The sequence below is a fragment of the Lycium ferocissimum genome, chromosome 5 (assembly GCF_029784015.1).
Source record: "Lycium ferocissimum isolate CSIRO_LF1 chromosome 5, AGI_CSIRO_Lferr_CH_V1, whole genome shotgun sequence".
NCBI classification, from domain to species: Eukaryota; Viridiplantae; Streptophyta; class Magnoliopsida; order Solanales; family Solanaceae; genus Lycium; species Lycium ferocissimum.
The window spans coordinates 13,947,154-13,965,245 of NC_081346.1; the positions used below are offsets into that span (position 1 = coordinate 13,947,154).

Sequence of the window (18,092 nt, forward strand, 5' to 3'; positions counted from 1 at the left end):
TAAAGATCTCTATAAAAGTATGTTGTTATGGTCATAAATTTTTTATACTCTCTCCGTTTCAATTTATGTGAACTCATTTGATTAGACACGATATTTAAGAAATAGTGATGATTTTTAAAACTTGTCTTTCAAAATAAGTCTTGAATATTTGTGTGGCTATAAATCATTTCATAAAGTTAATTTATTTTCAAATTAAAAAAAAGGTTATTCATTTTGGCACGAATTAAAAAAAAAAATAGGTTCACATAAATTGAAACAGAGCAAGCATATAGTTTGTTTGGTTGAGTTTTTTCTTCTTCTAAAATACCTACTAAGATCAGATATATTTATCTCTTTTATAACCAAATACAACTCTATCTTCAAAAATTTCAAATGAAGTGAATAATTGTACCAAACGGGTCCTTAAAATTTCCGAATCTAATTTGAAAAACTAACCTGAGTGCGAGCCCAATTTTGAAATTACGCCGGAATATTCTTCCGCCAAGTTTTGACAGTTGACACCATTTTCCGTCCGGTTTGAACTCGTCGCTCTCTCTGTTCAGGAAAAAATTGAGATGTAAGTTCTCTGAACTCTTTTATACAAGTGCACTGCCCGTGCCTCGAATTATTATATGTGTATGTCAAAAAATCTTAACTCATTAATTACTGATTTCGCCTTCATCTCACATCATATTGTGCACAGTGTGCCACTGTCTTAAAATTGTAATACGTTTCTGCCTCTCATGAAAGTAGAACCCTAATTCCTTTCTTACCTGATTTTTATATTGGCTAATGAATGTTATGTGTCTTGGTAATATTTACATGTTAATACGCCCTCTTACTTGCTTTATTGGCTCTATTCTTTTGCCTTTGTGTATTATTCGTCAATTTCTGAAAACTTTCTCGAATTGTGAGCAAAGTGCTGTAAAAGATGAATATTTATCCTACTGCGGAGTTGTAGCTCAATTAACTTCAACTCATTTTTTCCAGATTCTTCATGTAAGCTTTTGGCAAAGAATTGTAGTATTAGACTATCCACTTAGACAGCATGTATCTCTAAATAATTTAATATTATTTCAACTATAGAGTATGAATCTCAGAGAAGGGACTGTACCGAGTACAAATGTGAGATGTTTCTTCAATGAATGAAAAATGCGTAGCTTTGAATGGATTAACGATGAGATTTATCTTTATGTTTTCTATTTATTTTTATTGCTACAAATAGCGTAAATGCATCATCTTCTTTTTTTACGGTTAAGGGTGAATATTCATCTCCTATCCCATTAATAAAAGAGAAATATAGAACTGTTGGAAGTACTTTATAAAGAGAGATGTATAATCTCCTCTTATGCCTCCATAGCAATTCCACCCACTTAATAAGTATGAAACAAATAATCCTCAGGAGTGACATTGTGCCAAGGAAACTGGTGGAAGTACGTTATATTTTTAATCTACTACCAAGACAAAGCAAGATGAGTTACTAGCTAATAACTCAAGAATAGGGTTAGTTACATCATTCTCTTTGCAGTCTGCCTTGGTTAAATATGTTTTTCTAATTATAAAAATTACACATACAACATAGTATATGCACGATATCTAGTACAAGTTGTGAGAAAAATGTTTTCAGAGAACTTATATAGCTCCATGCCAAGACGGAGAGGAAGACCTCGCAAAACAAGTGAAGTTGTAAAGGATGCAGATGAAGAAGAACATAAAGTGGAAAAGGAAGATGATATATTCAAGCAAGAAGGTATCTTTTTTTATTGTGAAAATGTTAGTTCGTTTTAACATTTGAAAGAAAAAGTATGCTGTTTATTGAAAAACAAAATATAGTAAGAGGAAACAGCACAAGGACAACAGTTGCATACATTGATCGGGGTGCAGAAATCTTGAAGCCGGAAATTTTGTTTTGCTTGGTTGCACTTCATATGCATGAAGCTATATTTCAAAAGATACATTCTCTTCTATTTTTTGGTGTTGATGTACGATATAAGTTCTCTGTGTGACCTATTTTCGGTTTTATCTTTATCCTGCAACCTGAAGAGAGGTAAAAATATCAATTTGCTAGGTCTAATACCTTCCATTTATATGATACTCTTTGAATTGTAAAACAAGGCTATGGAGATCGAAGATGCATTTCACAAGGAAAGTTAAATGTAGAAGGAAAAAAAATTCTACCGTCTGTTTGAGTAGGAATTTTTGAAGTGAGAAGAAAGTAGATAAAAAGTTAATAGTGTCACTCTTCCAAGTTTATTTCAACTTCAGCAGCACTTAATTTACACTTCTTCTTGGTTTCCCCAACTAATTACTCGGACAATCAAATGATATCCAAAAGAATGTAATATGAAGTTCTTAAACATGTTGTTCCTGATGAATTTTGATTTTCACATTACAATCATGATTGAATCTCCGTGAATACGTCATTCACCTTATTGTCACTATCTCTTTTCAGCTGAAGGTCAAAGTGCTGCTGTCAGGGCTATTCGTGATGTGGAGATTGAACACCTACGAAATATGTTGCGATTGCTGCGATCTAAATTTAGTAATGAACAGCTGCAAGTTCCGGTCATGCAATTTTTTGAGGAAAATTTTCCAAACCTGGCTATTGTAAGCAATAAGAAAAATGGTCAGTATGAAGTGCAGTGGAAAGACAACGATGTCAATTTAAGCATGGAGCAGTTTGACGGACGGAATCTACATGCTTCTCTTCTTCATAACCTGTCCATGGCGTACCCTGATTGCTCCAGTGCCATGCCGTCATTTGGTGGTTTTGAATTCTCAAATAAATCTGGTATCTGTAAATCTCTTTTTGCTCATCCTTATATGAAAATGCTAGATACTAAATTTTTATTTTTCTGACTTAATTTATTTACATTTTGGCAGTTAAAACAACCCTCTGTGGTGTCGAAAACCTCCAGATCAAGGGATTTGTATGTTCTATTGCACTTAAATCTACTATTTCCTGCAGTTTATGTTATGGTGAAATTCATGTTGCAATACCACATTTTAAGTTATTTAGGCTGCATGATGATCCTTTTTTGGCTGTATGGCTAAATTTTTGCATTTAAGATTTGGAAGTAAGAAACATTTAGTTGGTAGCTCTGAAAGTCTTCTTTACAACTAATCTATTTGTGTTTCAGTTTTGTTTTTTACCTCTTTTTGTGGGGACGGGGTATAAACTCATTTATGTCTTTGCACTGGCTCATCACGTAGCTCTAGAAGTGTGTGGTTGTTGACCTTTCTTCATGCTTATTTTGATTGAGCAATTAATGTGCCCTCGCGATGATATCAACACTTGCTTATTCTTCTTTGTTCCTTATTTTGCCATTTTTTTCCTTTTTCTGAAGGTCTTGGACGAGCCATCTGACACCCAAATGCTTGATCTGCCGGATACTCTTCAGACACCTGGTGTACGTAGCTACAATATAATGTTTGTGTGGTTTGTTGCTATTACTTGTTTGATTTTTATTCATTTCGTTCCTTAAAAACATCTAACTAGGGGGATGTAGGATTGGCAAATATTTCATTAACACATAAACCCTGAAGTATGAAGCGTTGTTTCTCCTTCCTTGTTTATATCTCTGTCTGGATGACTGCACCTCTTGGTACTCTCTTCCTATATATAACTAAACTTCATAATGTTCAGTTGATTAATGCTTTAGGAACATTGTTGTGGAACTAGTGGCATTACTGTATGTAAGCGTATGATGGTTCAATGAAGCGATTTTTTAATGAAACTAATTTTTTTCCAAAGTTGCATCAGCACAAGTTTCTTGTTGATGTCTTCACGAGTATTTGTGCTAAAGGCAATATCGAGAGTAATATTATTTCTGGCTACAGGCAAGTAATAACAGACTGTCTGTTGGGATGACTCCCAAAACTTTAAGGTTGCCTAAGCCTGGGGAAATGCTTCTATCTGTCCACGGCTCTCCTCTCGGTGTTTTCAAGGAAGACAACATGGAAGCTATACATGGTATGGGCCTATATGAGAGATGACTTTGGTTGTTAAGGACTCAGTTTCACTTACCTAATGTGTGTTACTTTGTTCTGCAGAATCTGGAGATGGTAACTGCTCCGAGTAATCTGTTAGCGTAGGGGTAAAAGATACCGTTCATCTGATTGTAATGTTTGAAATTAGTATTCAAGGCTAACCCGTGCTCTTAATTTTGAGAGCCCTTTGCCATCCTCTTTTTGGTTTGTTCCAGCCCTTTTTCTCTATTTCCTTTCCCCTTTCCTTTGTTAGGCTAGAGGTTGGCAGGGTTCTGACTATTTTCTGTAGGTTATGAAGCTGGAAAAGTGATGCTTTTTGTAAATAGTTTTGTAAGAGTAACAAGAATTTTAATGTTTAGAGACGGTCATGTTCTTAAATATTGTGTTAAGTGTTAGTCCTAGTTTATCTGCATAATTTAACTTTTTTTTTTTAATCTTTCTTGCAAACCGGTCTTTCTTAGGATGAATTATGAATGATATAGAATCGTACAAGTTGGAAATGAGCACGATTTAAGAAAGAACACGAGTTTAACTAGTTGGAACGTAAACTGTTTGGTCAAAAAAAACCAAAGTCAACTTCCCAGTCGCTATTAACCTCATCATGCAAATAATTCTACTAAACATTAACTACTTTCACGTTAAGGATCTCAAAGCTAATCAGTACGTCTGAACCATTTTTCTATAAATTAATTAATATATGTAACAATTGTACCACCTTCATAATTACGTGGCTGTTTAGGCTGATTACTTGTAGGTCAACTAAAAGCGTGAAGCTATACTAGTTATAGTTGATGACTTATACTGCAATGAGTCATCAAGGCAGTGAGAACAGAAAATAATCAAAGCTCTTAATATAGCTGACCCACTTTGCTTCTCCTCTCAACATTTTTCTTGTTATTAGGTGAAAGAGGCCAAAAGTTTTCCTACCTCCATCTTCTTTTGGGATATTTAATTAAGTAAACTTCAAATATATAACAAATAGTGGCATTCTTACTTATATATAGCATATACAGCACAATACGTGAGAGAGGTTCTTTCTTGTATTTTATAGGCAGAGAAGTTCGTAAGTTGTTGATCAAAAACAATAACGTACTGAGTTATTATCAATATACAACCAATGACTGAAAATCAAAGGATTCATCCTGTTGTAGACATGGAAGCACCGCGACCACCACCACCGACACGTCCTTTAGTGCCTCGAGGCTCGTTTAAATCAGAAAAAGGCGATCCAACGCGGCTTCAGCAGCCAACAATTAACCAGCCATTCAGACGTACCGCTCCTGTAATGTATCCAAGACCACCCACTAAGAAGAGAAGTTGCTGTTGCAAATGCATTTGCTGGACAATTAGCCTCATCATACTCCTTATCATCATTATTGCAGCAATTGCTGGTATTCTTTACCTTGTTTTCAAACCAAAGATCCCTCAATACTCTGTAGACAACCTCAGAATATCAGATTTGAGGCTCAATTTCGACATGAGCCTCTATGCAAGATTTAATGTCAGAATCACTGCTGTGAACCCCAACAAGAAGATTGGAATCTATTATCAGAAAGGAAGTCATTTGAGTGTGTGGTACAAAAACACAGAGCTCTGTAAAGGGTCCATTCCCAAGTTCTATCAAGGTCATCAGAATAAAACAGTACTTGACGTGGCCTTAACTGGGCAATCACAGTATGGTAATACATTGATGTCTGCAATTCAAGAGGCAACACAAACCGGAAGAATCCCATTAGATCTTAAGATTGAAGTTCCGGTTAGTGTTAAACTTGGGAAGCTCAAGTTGAGAAAGGTGAGGATAATGGGAGATTGCTTGCTGATTGTCGATAGCCTCTCTGCTAATAGTTTGGTCCGGATAAAGGCCAGTACTTGTAAGTATGGGTTGAAGCTCTAAAAGCTTCTGCATTGTATTCATATTTGTTCTTTACTTTAGATTTTTAGTTCTGTTATTTTGTTTGTGAGATCTCTATTCTTGTCAGTGAAGATGTTATCCATAGATATTAGGAGAATTCTATTACATACATACATCTTCATTATTCATGTTCATAAGCCAAACATTGGCTGTTGGTTAATACTTGGTTATGCAGCTTTAATACGAAGTGATTTATTGCAGAGAATCCTTCATGTGCTTAGCTTGGTTTGGTAATTGAAAAACCGACCTATGTACACCTAGCAGATAGCATAATATTAAGATAACTGAAGCCCCATATTATCTAAGAAACATCATACAAGCTAACATAGTAGCTGCAACATGCAAGTCATGAATTGCACAAAAACCCATAAAACATTTCTGCTAGTCTGATATATACAGGTGTAGTAGCCAAGCAAGTTTCACAATTTCTTAGTCCAAATGACGCGTCAAGCATGGGTACCTCAACCTCTTTTAACAGAAAATCATCAGATGACAGTGATTCTAGGCTAAGGTTGCATTAAGCCAATATAGATCTCTTTTTCAAATGTCACTGCCAAAGGGAACTAATCACCAACCAAGGCTCGTGGTCTATGCTCTATGGTAAACAGGGACATTCCTGTCTGTGAAACAGCTCTGGCAAATGCCATGTTTGCGGTTATAGTGGGAGCATGCCAATAATCACCGGTACCAAAAGCCACCTTGTTTTTCAAAGCCAGTTTTCTGGTTGTTGGAAGGCTCATTAGCCGCTCTGATGGACAATCAGGAACAATCCTGTTTGAGTTAATCAAATGATCAGTATATGGAATTCAAGCTACTAGTAAAACTGAAAACTAAAAGTTAAGAAAAAAGAAACATGGAGATGAAAAATATCCAACTGTGCCTTTTGAAAAGTTAAATGTCCACATAAATCTATGCCCTGTACAAAAACTGCCACTGTTCCAATTTATGCCCTCAAATTAATATCCTTGCTGTCTGAATAAGAATGAAATTTGATATGTTTATCCACACAGATTTTCTAGGAACTCGTGTATTTACAATGAATATTACCCCTTTCCCTTAAGCGATTGAAAGAAAGAGAAAGAACCATGTGAGGGGAGCAACTCTCTAGAAGGCAAAGAGTAGTTTCTCATAAAACTATCGAAGCATAAAAGCTACTTTTTCTTGACCAACAGGTCTGAGGTAGTACCATCATGAGATTCAGGTTATTTTTACTTCTTGGCATCAGATTTAAAAGACCTAAGCAGTTGTAATAGAATGACAAAAGGACCATGCCAGGAAATTCTATAACAGATACTGAATATGAATTATGTTTATGATGCAGCAGAGTAGCAATAAAATTTTACTGGGACCTAAAATCTGAAAGTCATATAGCAAGACGAACAAAACTTTTTCAACTTTATCTTGTTTCTGTTATCAAGTAATTATAGATATAAATCCTGTAGGATATTTTAGAAGTCAGATTAGAGGATGGAAAGCAATTCATATCTTTCTTCTTATTTCTTTTCTGGAGGTAAAAAGGGGGGAGGGATTGACGTAGCATGTACCGTTGAATGTAAAGATTGTTGCAATAAAGTTGTAGAAACGAAAACTTGCTGTAAGAAACATAATGAAACTTATAAAATATTCACCTAAGACGTGTCAAAAATTGCTCTGCTCTACACTTCTCATTAGGCCCACCACACATTGAAACAAGCTCCTGAAATTCTGAACAAACACTTTCACAAACTATGCCTCTCTTTCGCGATATTACTGGCATCAGTTCCATGTGGATTGGCTTTTTCATTTCAGAATTCACCTGGTGGAAGCCAAGTACAACATAAACCAAAGAATATTACTACAATGGTTGCCATATGCAGAAGTACAGTGGTTAAGCTGATAGTTAATGTGTATCCACGGATCGTATATAAAGAGATTTCTTTAGGGGAGAAAACAAAAGTACTTCAAATACAAGCTCAGTACTGATTTTACTGCTTAACATATGAATCATACTATTAACTTCCCCAGAACAAGAAGCACCAAAACTAGCAATTTGTTATCTCTATATGTTCCAGTGAGAATTAATATGTGAACCATCAATTCAAGCAGAATATACTATATAGTTATATCCAATTTACTGTGACACAAGTTAACTCTGGCAACGTTCCTACAAACCTTAACATGTCGCACGAGAATTGGTTTGTTATCAATCACTATAGAGGCAACTGACGTGCATTTTCTCTGAACAAAATATTTTGAATCAACAACCAATGTCACACAGGTCATCTCAGGCTGTAAAGCCACTAGCTCGTTCATACGAGTCACTAGGACTATAAAGGACTCAAACGAATATATTAACAAAACCAAAATTAACAGATAGATATTAAAGCTCTCAAAATTTTAAACACACGAGGGTTCTGAGAAGAGGTGTCACCTGTGCAATCATAAACTCATAATTTCCCTTGAACCGACTCCTCAACTCACTCTCCGGAGTAGCCAGAATTCGATCAATACCCCCATTACTAATCCCAGACACTATAGCAACCAGTGCTGTCGTATCAAAATTAACCATTTCAACTTCTTCAACATCTAAATCGGACCAACTCCTCAACGCACCGACAAGAGCACAGAAAGAATCACCCAAATTTACATCATTACTCACATCACCACTATGCAATTTTCCCATACTCCCAGAAAAGTCTGTAAATGTTTCTCCATCTTTATCCTGCAATTTTACTTCTCTACTAGAGTCTGAAAAAGATCCAACCTTTATTTCCAAGACACATGCTCTCTCAAAAGACCTCCCTAATACACTTACCCAATCCCCATCATCATAAAACTCACAATCAAAATCACAAAACCCAAACCCCAGATCAGTATTAGCTCCAAATTCATCTTTCAGCTTTTCAAGAATGCAACTTTGAAGTCCATTTGAGAAAAAAAGAATAATCGAACAAGGCCTCACTGTAACAGAAGCCTCTGAAACAGCAACCAAGAGTTCTTGAATTTTGCTTTTTAAACCCTTACAATTCCTAGTTTTCTCCCAAGAAATGTACTTGGGGTTTCTATCAGATACAATAAACCAAACAGGGTTTCCATTAAAAGAGCAAATAACATCAATATAAACACTCTGTTGTGGAACTTTTTTGCAGACCCGTGAAATGGATGTTACTAATGGGTTTTCAAGAATGTGAACAACTGATTCGAGATACCCAATGTTGGTGCTGAGATTGACAGGTGGGTTGAGGGAAATGCGGTTGAGGAAAGAGAGCTCAGAGTTGATTAGTCTCAAAAGGGTAGTTTTCCATGAGGATTTTGGTGTAGTTGTAAAGGCTTCAATTCGATGTTTGAGGGCTTTACATCTCCTTTTATCCTCTTCCACTGCTCTTTCGTCCCTTTCCATTGTACAATGGAACCAAGTGCAAAACCAAGCCAAATCAATGTAAAGAAGGAACATATTCTATTTGACTTGCTAATTTGATTTAATTCTTTTCAAGGAAATAAACAAAATTTTAATTAAATTGGTATTTAAAGAAAAATCGAACTACAATGACTTTATTATATTCTAGTAAATTTCTACCAGAACCATTTATAAATATTTTTTAATAATTTACTAATGTTTTAGCTAGGGTTTAAAAAGTTGAAAGGACATATCAATGGTCTTTGTTTGAGTTTTGTATTAAAATTATTTAGGAGTGAACTTAGTTATTATTTTAATCATTAAGATTGGATTAGTTCAAAGCATGTATAAATGTGAAATTGTTATTTGATTTATGAAAATGAATCATTGTGTTATCTTACCGTGATATTTTCACCTACAGATGATTTAGGAGATGATAGGCTCATTATTTGTTTGATTCTTGTAAAATATATATATATATATATATATTGCTATATGAGAAGTCTATATCTAACTCTAGTTGATAAAATGATTTGAATTTATATTTAATGTAAAATTACATTTGTGAAATTGAAACAAAAATAGCGCTTGTTAAAAGGAGAATACACTTTGTGTTAGGGATTTTCATGTTCATATAGCTCGAATTTGAAACCTTGATTAAGAGTAAAAATATTTCATTCCTTCCAGTAATTAGTCAAAAAAATTTATCATATTACCTGCACAACAACTTTTAATTTAATTTTCTTAAGGTTTAAACTTTTTCTATAAACATTTTATCAACTTTGTCTAGTGAACTAACTTTTTTTTATTGCTAAATATTAATTAAATTTAACATTTGGCTTGTGGAAAAAGTTAAGGGACTTTTCTTGTCATAATCTTTTCTTTATTTACTTTAATAAAACCAAAAATTAATATCTTTAAAAATATCAGTCGATAAAAAATCATTAAAAAACACCAGACCGGGTGTTGTATTGTGAGGTGATATGGGGCAGTAAAAAACCATTGGCAGTGGCAGCAAAGGCAGCAATACTCGCTCAAAACACACAAAAATGGCAGGTGTTCTGTCTCCGGCCACCACTCTCCGCCTTAAACCCCTTTACGCCTTTCGTTTCTTCACTCATTATCGCTCCCCAATCAAACTCTTAAACCCTCAAAAGCTGCACACTACTCCAATTCCCCGTCAACCAAGCTTCTGCTCTCTAGTTTCCTCGGGAGAAGCACTTGAAAAACCCGAATTTGATGGTGTCAAAAATGAACAAGTTAAGGAATTTAGGAAAAGGTTGAGGGTTGCGGATATTAAGGGAGGGGTTGATGAAGGTTTGGAGAGGCTTGGTGAGACATTGGTGGTAAGAGGTTGGGTTCGTACGGTTAGGGCTCAGAGCAGCGTTACCTTTATTGATGTAATGTCTCATACTAGCTTGAAATTTTGGGAGTTGTTTTGTTTATGTTTTAACATATGTAATTTGGCTGTGTTTTGATTAATTTTGCAGGTTAATGATGGTTCTTGTCTTTCAAATATGCAATGTGTTATGGGTTCTGATGCTGAGGGTTATGATCAGGTACTTACTGTGTCTTTCTGTCCATATATATGTGTGTAGAGCTATCAATTAACTGTTTCTAGCTGTACTGAGTAAGAGACCAGCCAGCTTAGTGTTGTTAGAAAGTATATTGGTCTATATATTGTGCTGATTACTTATTATTATAAGCTCTTGTGCATAAATTTAGGAGGTACATGAGGTCCATTTAATGAAAAATTTGGAGGTACATTTTGATGTCTGCTGAGTTACGTATATGTGATTTTATATTTGAAAAGAAACGAAACAAGTTCAGTTTGGTCCTCAGGAAAGGTGATTTCTTTCACTGGTCCCCGTGAAATTTGGTGTATGGAGCTTGATGAGTTGAATGTTGAAGGAAAGGTCTTCTGAAGAATTGTACTATTTAGCTAACTCACACTTGGACATTGGGCATGGCCTACAAGCACACACTTAGAAAGTCCCTTTTGTATTGCTTTATGTGGGTGTCAAACCACATGCTATGCCCCTTGGATACCCATTCTTGGAAATTCTTAGTTTTCATGTGATTTGCAGCAGGTTAAGAAGATGCCATGCATGTGTTTTCCCGGTACTATTTTGATTTATGTGGTTCTACAGGTTCTCCACTAAGATAAGACGGGGCACAGTTGTGGATGCATGTGCTGATTACTTATTGTTGTAAACTCTGAATATTATTTCTGTGTATGCTAGTTCCAGATTGCACCCCGTAAAACTTGCGATCATGAAAAAAAAAAAAAAAAAAAAAAGGGATATAAATAGCTTTTAAAGATCATTTCTTTCTCTTTTATTCTTAAGAAGATGCTTCTGATATGGGAAGATAACATTTAAGGCTCCAATATTCAGCAGTCTCTCCCTAATATTCAGCAGTCTCTCCCTAACTTAAGAAAAATCATGGAGACATGGACTTCGATTCGATCTCATGGGGCTTTCAACTTGGCATGTGATTTGGTTGACCTGTTGCTTTCATCTCTAATTTTCGTTTACTTTGTTCGATACATATCTTACAGGTGGAGAATGGCTCAATTTCAACTGGTGCATCAGTATGGATTGAAGGTACTGTAGTCAGCAGTCAAGGATCAAAGCAGAAAATAGAGTTGAAGGTTCAGAAGCTTGTAGTGGTAAGGACTTTGTCAATTTCATCAAACGTTCAGTGTTTATGCTTACGAGTGTGCTTTAACATCCTTTACTTCTAAGGGTGTTCTTATTTTTTTTTATGACAAACCTTAAAGAGCATCTACTTATGATGGGGAATCCTTGACTTAGTTGTTTCTGAAAAGAGGAAATTAGAAGCAACTAGACTGTAAAATGCCAAGAGTAACTACACAAATGCATCTAAATATATATCTGCTGCCAAATAAGCTTATTCATGTTGTATTTGTGTATTGCATTATCATTATAAATCACAACATGTGTATTGTGCATTACTTGTTGAAATGTTTTCGAAGTTAGTTGACATTTATGGTCTTCCAACAGACCTCGAGACTCCACCAGTGTGTTATACAGTTAATTCCGTGCCTACTTGAATCCTTCACCAAGAATTTTAATGTTGCTGCAATCTTTTTCCCTTAGCTAATAACTACTCTAATCTCATGCCAATTCCAACAATTTGTTTATAGCTTGTTGAACATAGTTATTGAGAAGGTTGAGGGGGAATGGTTACGGTGATCCAAATTCGTCCTTATACTAGCTCGGAATAAGATCAACTCCCTGAACAGATTCAACAGTTTAGCGTAGAGCATGGGTTTATAGTCAGAAATTTGGAGTGTTTTATGTAGTTCTCATGTTTATCTATTTGTTGCTTATGTTATGACATTGGTCATTTAGTGACTAGGCTTGCTCGTGTTGGTTTTCTCGCAGGTTGGTAAAAGTGATCCTTCTTTCCCCATCCAGAAGAAAAGGGTCAGCAGAGAATTCTTGAGAACAAAGGCTCACCTTCGCCCTCGAACGAACACTTTTGGTGCGGTATGAGTTGGGGCAGTGCACTTTGTTCTCTGTGAAGGTTTTAAAATATTCATGTAGTTTGGTAGGAAAATGGTGCTATTGCATGTCATTATGAAGTACCTATTTGATCCATAATATAGGTTTTTTTTTTTTTTTTTTTTTTTTTATTTATCCTTTTGTTTTAAAATACTTATAATCAACTCCCTATTAGAGGAAAATTAGCTATTTAGCCTTTAATGTTTTAAGAAAGAAAAAGAAAGATAATTACTTACTCTACACCCATTTTTCATTATTATTATATCCATTCCTGTTTAAATTTATGTTTGTCCCCAGCAGCCTTTGATCAGTGGATGCTAGAGCCGAACTACCTTTTGCATTCAGCCCCTTTCATCCTTATTCCCTTTTTGTGTAGCCATCAGTTTCAGATCTCATACAAGTACCAAAAAGGTAAAGATTTATTTGGATCACAGATCCAATAATGACAAGAAAAAAACATATCTAGTGATTTGGAATGGGATTGTAGAATATTTATAATAGACCTTGTGCAAGTATATCACATAGGGCAACTATTCTTCTAGTTCTTAAAATTTTCAAGCTTCTTGTCCAGTTGTCCTTTTCTGAGGCAAGTAATACTGATTCTGTATTTTACCTATTAACTTACCTTGTCCAAATCCAATTCTTCCCCACTTTTGTGGAAATGTTAAATAATTGGCTTACTACTACGTGGAACCCTCAAACATTTGTAGAGAAGCTAGTACAGGGTAATAGCTGGTAGCTGGGTAGCATTGATGTTGGTAATGAAACCAATAGGTTTGGCATTTTGAAAGGGTAATTTCTCTTCTATTAACAGCATTAGACTTAATGTGAAGGGTTGATTAGTGAAATCTCCCATGGGATGTAAATACTTTGGGAGTTAAAATCAGCATGCTTAGAAGCCATTGCATTTCCTGTGTTTAATAGATTTCTCTGTTTCTATGGATATGCAAACTTCTATTATAAGTCGATTTTTTTATTTTTTACTGTCCCTAATTTGATATGTCAGCTTCTTTTTAGGTTTCGAGGGTGAGGAATGCTTTGGCCTATGCTACACACAAGTTTTTCCAAGAAAATGGCTTTGTTTGGGTCTCAAGTCCAATAATCACTGCTTCTGATTGTGAAGGAGCCGGTGAGCAATTCTGCGTGACTACAATGGTATGTAATGTTGATTTAATATGTTACATCATCTATCAGGTCTTTTCCCAAATTCCCAGTTGGTGTCCAAGCACTCTGTGTGTTGTACCCCATCTCTCTTCACATTCATCACCTCTCCCAAGAACTAAGAAAGGGAGGGAAAAAAACAGACAGGAAAGCTCTGAACTTGGTTGGGGCTAAGAGGATGATGTGTTGAAAGATCCAAATTCTACATCATTTAACTTTACATTGTCAAATTGTTGTTTAGACTGTTAATACAAAGCCTCAAAGCTTAGTCTACTTGTAGTCTTGCATAAATCCTGCTTTTATTTGCTTTCGATTAGCTATAGACAGTTTCTTATGGTCAATTTTATCTTGGCCTCTTTCTTCTTGATTAATTTGTCCATGCTCCGTGCATATAACTTTGCAAACTATACCTATTGATTTGACTATTTCTTTTTGATTCATTCAAATGCCAACAATACTTTGCTTATATTCTTTTTTATGAAATATCTCGTGCTTGAGTAAGATGTTTGTTTACCTAACAGATACCGAACTCCAACGAAGGTGGAGAGTCACCAGTTAATGCTATTCCTACTACTGAAGCCGGTTCTGTTGACTGGTCACAAGTAAGTCAAATCAACAACCAGGGTGCTTTGTCCATTTTAGAGTGAACTTTATCAGCTAGCTGTTGAAGTTTGTTTCTATCATTACAAGCAACGTGAACTTTTTAAATTCTGGAAGTTCATAGGTGCATGCATTTGATGGTGGATTCCTTTCATAACTGTCTAGTTAGTTCTTATAAATTGCATCTTTGTGTTGCAGGACTTCTTCGGGAAACGAGCATATTTAACAGTGTCTGGGCAACTCAATGGTGAAACATATGCTACTGCTCTTTCCGATGTAGAGTTTCCTCACTTTTCAGTTTCAACTTTCATATGCTACTTCCAACTTAATCTTTTGGTCACAGATTATCTTTATTTCTTTCAAATTCTAACAGTGTCATCTATCTGTCTCCAGATCTATACCTTCGGCCCTACATTCAGAGCAGAAAATTCCAACACTTCCAGACACTTAGCTGAATTCTGGGTAAGCTTATACACTTCAACTGGTAAAACGTGGTGGAACTTTTATATTTTTTTTGTTATACGTGGGCAGAAACCAGTAAAATGTTGACACTGAGTTTTATTGTGTAAGATGATTGAACCAGAACTGGCTTTTGCGGACTTGGATGATGACATGGCCTGTGCTACTGCCTATCTCCAGTATGTAGTATGTTACCTTTCACATCTTCTTGTCCCTTAGTGCATATTTATAACTTTGTTCTGACAACTAGACTTTTGCATTGACGTAACTCTTCTTGTAAGGTGAAATATGTATTAGAGAATTGCAAAGAAGATATGGATTTTTTCAACACTTGGATTGAGAAAGGGATCATCAATAGACTTAGTGTATGAATTTCTATGAACTCGATGTGTTTTCCACAACCCTGGCGGTCTGAAGTGTGCACCTAATAGGTGATCTCATTGTGATCATATGCTCCCACAGGATGTTGCTGAGAAGAACTTTGTGCAGTTGACTTACACGGATGCCGTTGAGCTTCTATTAAAAGCAAAAAAGAAGTTTGATTTTCCGGTAGGCGTGCTTTATTTGCATGCTTTCTCACATGCAGTTTTTGGTCAATCTCCCCATCCACACTTCTATTACTTTTCCTTAAATGGTAATGACTGCTTCTGCATTTGGTAGGTGAAATGGGGATGTGATTTGCAAAGTGAGCATGAACGATATATCACCGAGGAGGCTTTTGGTGGTTGCCCTGTAATTATTAGAGACTATCCGAAGGTTTAGTTTCCTATCTGCATTTATTATTGAAGCTGTGGGGAAATTTCAGATGATTGACAGTGTTTCATAATTTCAGGATATCAAGGCATTTTACATGCGGCAGAATGATGATGGAAAGACTGTCGCAGCCATGGATATGTTGGTACCTCGGGTAGAGTCCAGAAACTTAGTCAACTCTTTAGTTGTCATGGATTATTTTTTCTTGGACAAGTCGAACTAATGTAAAGCAAATCAATATTTCCATTAGTTCTTATACATTTGCACTAATATACATCTCACATCAATCAGCTAAACCACCTCTTTTACACATAGCTATTTGTATCATTTAGGAACTTAAAATTCATAGAATCCTATATTTAAAGGCTTGTTTTTTTGCGGAGACGAGCATTTTCATACTGTTTGCGTGTATACATTCTATATGCTGGTCAATAGAATACTACATTTATAACCTTTCAGTAAGTCAATCCCTGTGGATGTAAATCCTGACAAAGGTTTAACTAGTAGTTCTGTGCGCGCAATAATCAAATGTCATGAATACCTTCTTCCTTTTCTTTTCTCCTTATCTTGGGATAGGCATTCATGCCAGAAAACCAATAATGTTGTTCATAGCATGAAATGCTCATGTATGCATCTGTACTCCGAGCAAAGCCTTAGAGGTTGGATTGCCAGAAACCCACTGATGTAATTTCTTTAGTGATGCCTGCTGGACTGCTTATTGTTGTTTGTAGGTGACTTAGGACTGCGTATTCCATTTGTTTGATGAAGTTGAACCAGTTGAAGTAATGGATTGGTCTGACATATAATATTTTTCTAGCTCAATATCTCAAGGTTGTTTTCTTCTTCAGGTTGGGGAACTTATTGGTGGAAGTCAAAGGGAGGAACGCCTTGAATACCTGGAAGAACGTATGGATAACATGAACCTCAACAAAGAAAGCTTTTGGTGGTATCTTGATCTGCGGCGTTATGGTTCAGGTAGGTGAATTTGTAAATGAATTTGGCATTTTCTTGCTTGACGGTCATAATTTTTGCATTGTAATGCATGCACCTTATTCTTGATCCAACATTCATGTTGCTAAATTAAATTTGGCTGCGTGAGATTTTGATTGGACGTTTCGTTTTCTTATGCTGTAGTGCCTCATGCTGGATTTGGATTAGGCTTTGAAAGGCTTGTGCAATTTGCGACTGGAATAGACAATATCAGAGATGCAATACCTTTCCCTCGGACACCCGGCTCTGCTGAATTTTGATTTTTTGACCTTAAAAGTGTACTATTAAATATATCTTGATAAAAACTGAATCGGTCATAAGGTGCAATATCACCAAATAGCGTGGTGCTTCTGCAATCCCTTTTTTCAACTTTCATTTACTGTGTAGATTTTGTAGAACTTGTTAAGATTATGGTGGAAGTTATAATCATTGTACCATACCAATTTTTGTAGTCATAAAGAGTTGACGAGTTGCAGTACCGGTGCCATTGAAAGGAAATAAATTTTGACTCGTTACTTTTTTCCTCTTATATCTTTCTTTTATTTCCTTTCCCTCCTTTTTTCTCTCTCTCTCTCTCTTTTTTTTTTTTTTTGCGGGGGTGGGTGCGCCTTGAAGCAATACCTACCATGCGCACACACCCCTTACCTCACCAGTCAACAGGGTATAACAAAGTTAAAGGACAGCAGTTTATGTAATTAACACTGGTTAAGCGGCTATAGTATTCTGTGATTTGTGAGAAATGAAGAAACTAGTCAAACTATGGTTTTAATGTCAAATCAGCAAAGTCCTCTTTTCTTTTTTTTTCCAATCAATTTCTTGTGGTTTCAACATAATTTAAGTCATAATTACAGTTCTTACGGTTCATATTCAAGATGTAATTCAACTTAGCAGCATTACTGAAATGCAACATTTCAGTCTCATAGTTTCTTACTCCCCCTACTGGAGCTCACTTGCACCAAAGAGAAGGAGGAAAGGTTCTGAATAGATACTTGAGAACTGCTTTACAATCATAAATTCTTTCCCTCTCTTTTTTTCCCAGTTCCCACCCACACCAAACATAGGGAAGAAAATGACTTTCTCGTCTCTCCCTTCCTTTCTCCCTCTTTCTGTTCCCCTTTTCCATCTCTCGTTTTCATTAGTTCCAAGCATAGGATGAATTTTTTCTAATTTCTGCAAGAGCTCAAGTTTTCTCCATTAAGAGTCGTTGCCAAGAAAATCTAACAGGGAAGAAATATGACATTTCTCAACTTTCCCTTCCTTTTCCCCTCTATTTACTTTCCATTCCCATCTCTTGCTTTCACTAGTTTCAAGCATAGGATTAAAAAAATCTAATTCTTCAAGA

At 35.8% G+C, this 18,092-nt stretch overlaps 4 protein-coding genes across 6 annotated transcripts; 3 read left to right on the forward strand and 1 right to left on the reverse strand.

Annotated features, from left to right (window-relative positions):
- Window positions 1-349: 349 nt before the first annotated feature.
- On the forward strand, window positions 350-4,364 carry LOC132056122 (uncharacterized). 3 transcript variants are annotated; one of them, XM_059448194.1, is made up of 7 exons: window positions 350-556; window positions 1,620-1,729; window positions 2,432-2,770; window positions 2,863-2,909; window positions 3,327-3,389; window positions 3,820-3,952; window positions 4,033-4,364. In XM_059448194.1, exons 2-7 carry the CDS (start codon window positions 1,624-1,626, stop codon window positions 4,059-4,061), a joined length of 717 nt encoding a protein of 238 aa, XP_059304177.1. In that variant the 5' UTR covers window positions 350-556; window positions 1,620-1,623; the 3' UTR covers window positions 4,062-4,364. The 3 variants fall into 3 exon arrangements, with proteins under 3 accessions (XP_059304177.1, XP_059304176.1, XP_059304175.1); XM_059448193.1 differs by having other exon boundaries at window positions 351-556; window positions 1,607-1,729; XM_059448192.1 differs by lacking the exon at window positions 350-556 and having other exon boundaries at window positions 1,338-1,729.
- Window positions 4,365-4,927: 563 nt separating this feature from the next.
- LOC132056124 (NDR1/HIN1-like protein 6) lies at window positions 4,928-6,007 on the forward strand. Its single transcript, XM_059448197.1, has one exon. It carries the CDS (start codon window positions 5,087-5,089, stop codon window positions 5,861-5,863), a length of 777 nt encoding a protein of 258 aa, XP_059304180.1. The 5' UTR covers window positions 4,928-5,086; the 3' UTR covers window positions 5,864-6,007.
- A 124-nt stretch (window positions 6,008-6,131) lies between these two features.
- LOC132056123 (uncharacterized) lies at window positions 6,132-9,263 on the reverse strand. Its single transcript, XM_059448195.1, has 3 exons — window positions 8,292-9,263; window positions 7,510-7,676; window positions 6,132-6,652 (listed from the first exon to the last, which is right to left on the reverse strand). The coding sequence occupies exons 1-3, from the start codon at window positions 9,258-9,260 to the stop codon at window positions 6,445-6,447; spliced, it is 1,344 nt and encodes a 447-aa protein (XP_059304178.1). The 5' UTR covers window positions 9,261-9,263; the 3' UTR covers window positions 6,132-6,444.
- Window positions 9,264-10,241: 978 nt separating this feature from the next.
- On the forward strand, window positions 10,242-17,265 carry LOC132056125 (asparagine--tRNA ligase, chloroplastic/mitochondrial). Its single transcript, XM_059448198.1, has 15 exons — window positions 10,242-10,657; window positions 10,748-10,816; window positions 11,818-11,928; window positions 12,668-12,772; window positions 13,805-13,942; window positions 14,470-14,550; window positions 14,747-14,824; window positions 14,942-15,010; window positions 15,119-15,193; window positions 15,289-15,372; window positions 15,470-15,556; window positions 15,668-15,763; window positions 15,840-15,914; window positions 16,609-16,735; window positions 16,895-17,265. Exons 1-15 carry the CDS (start codon window positions 10,307-10,309, stop codon window positions 17,008-17,010), a joined length of 1,662 nt encoding a protein of 553 aa, XP_059304181.1. The 5' UTR covers window positions 10,242-10,306; the 3' UTR covers window positions 17,011-17,265.
- Window positions 17,266-18,092: the final 827 nt, after the last annotated feature.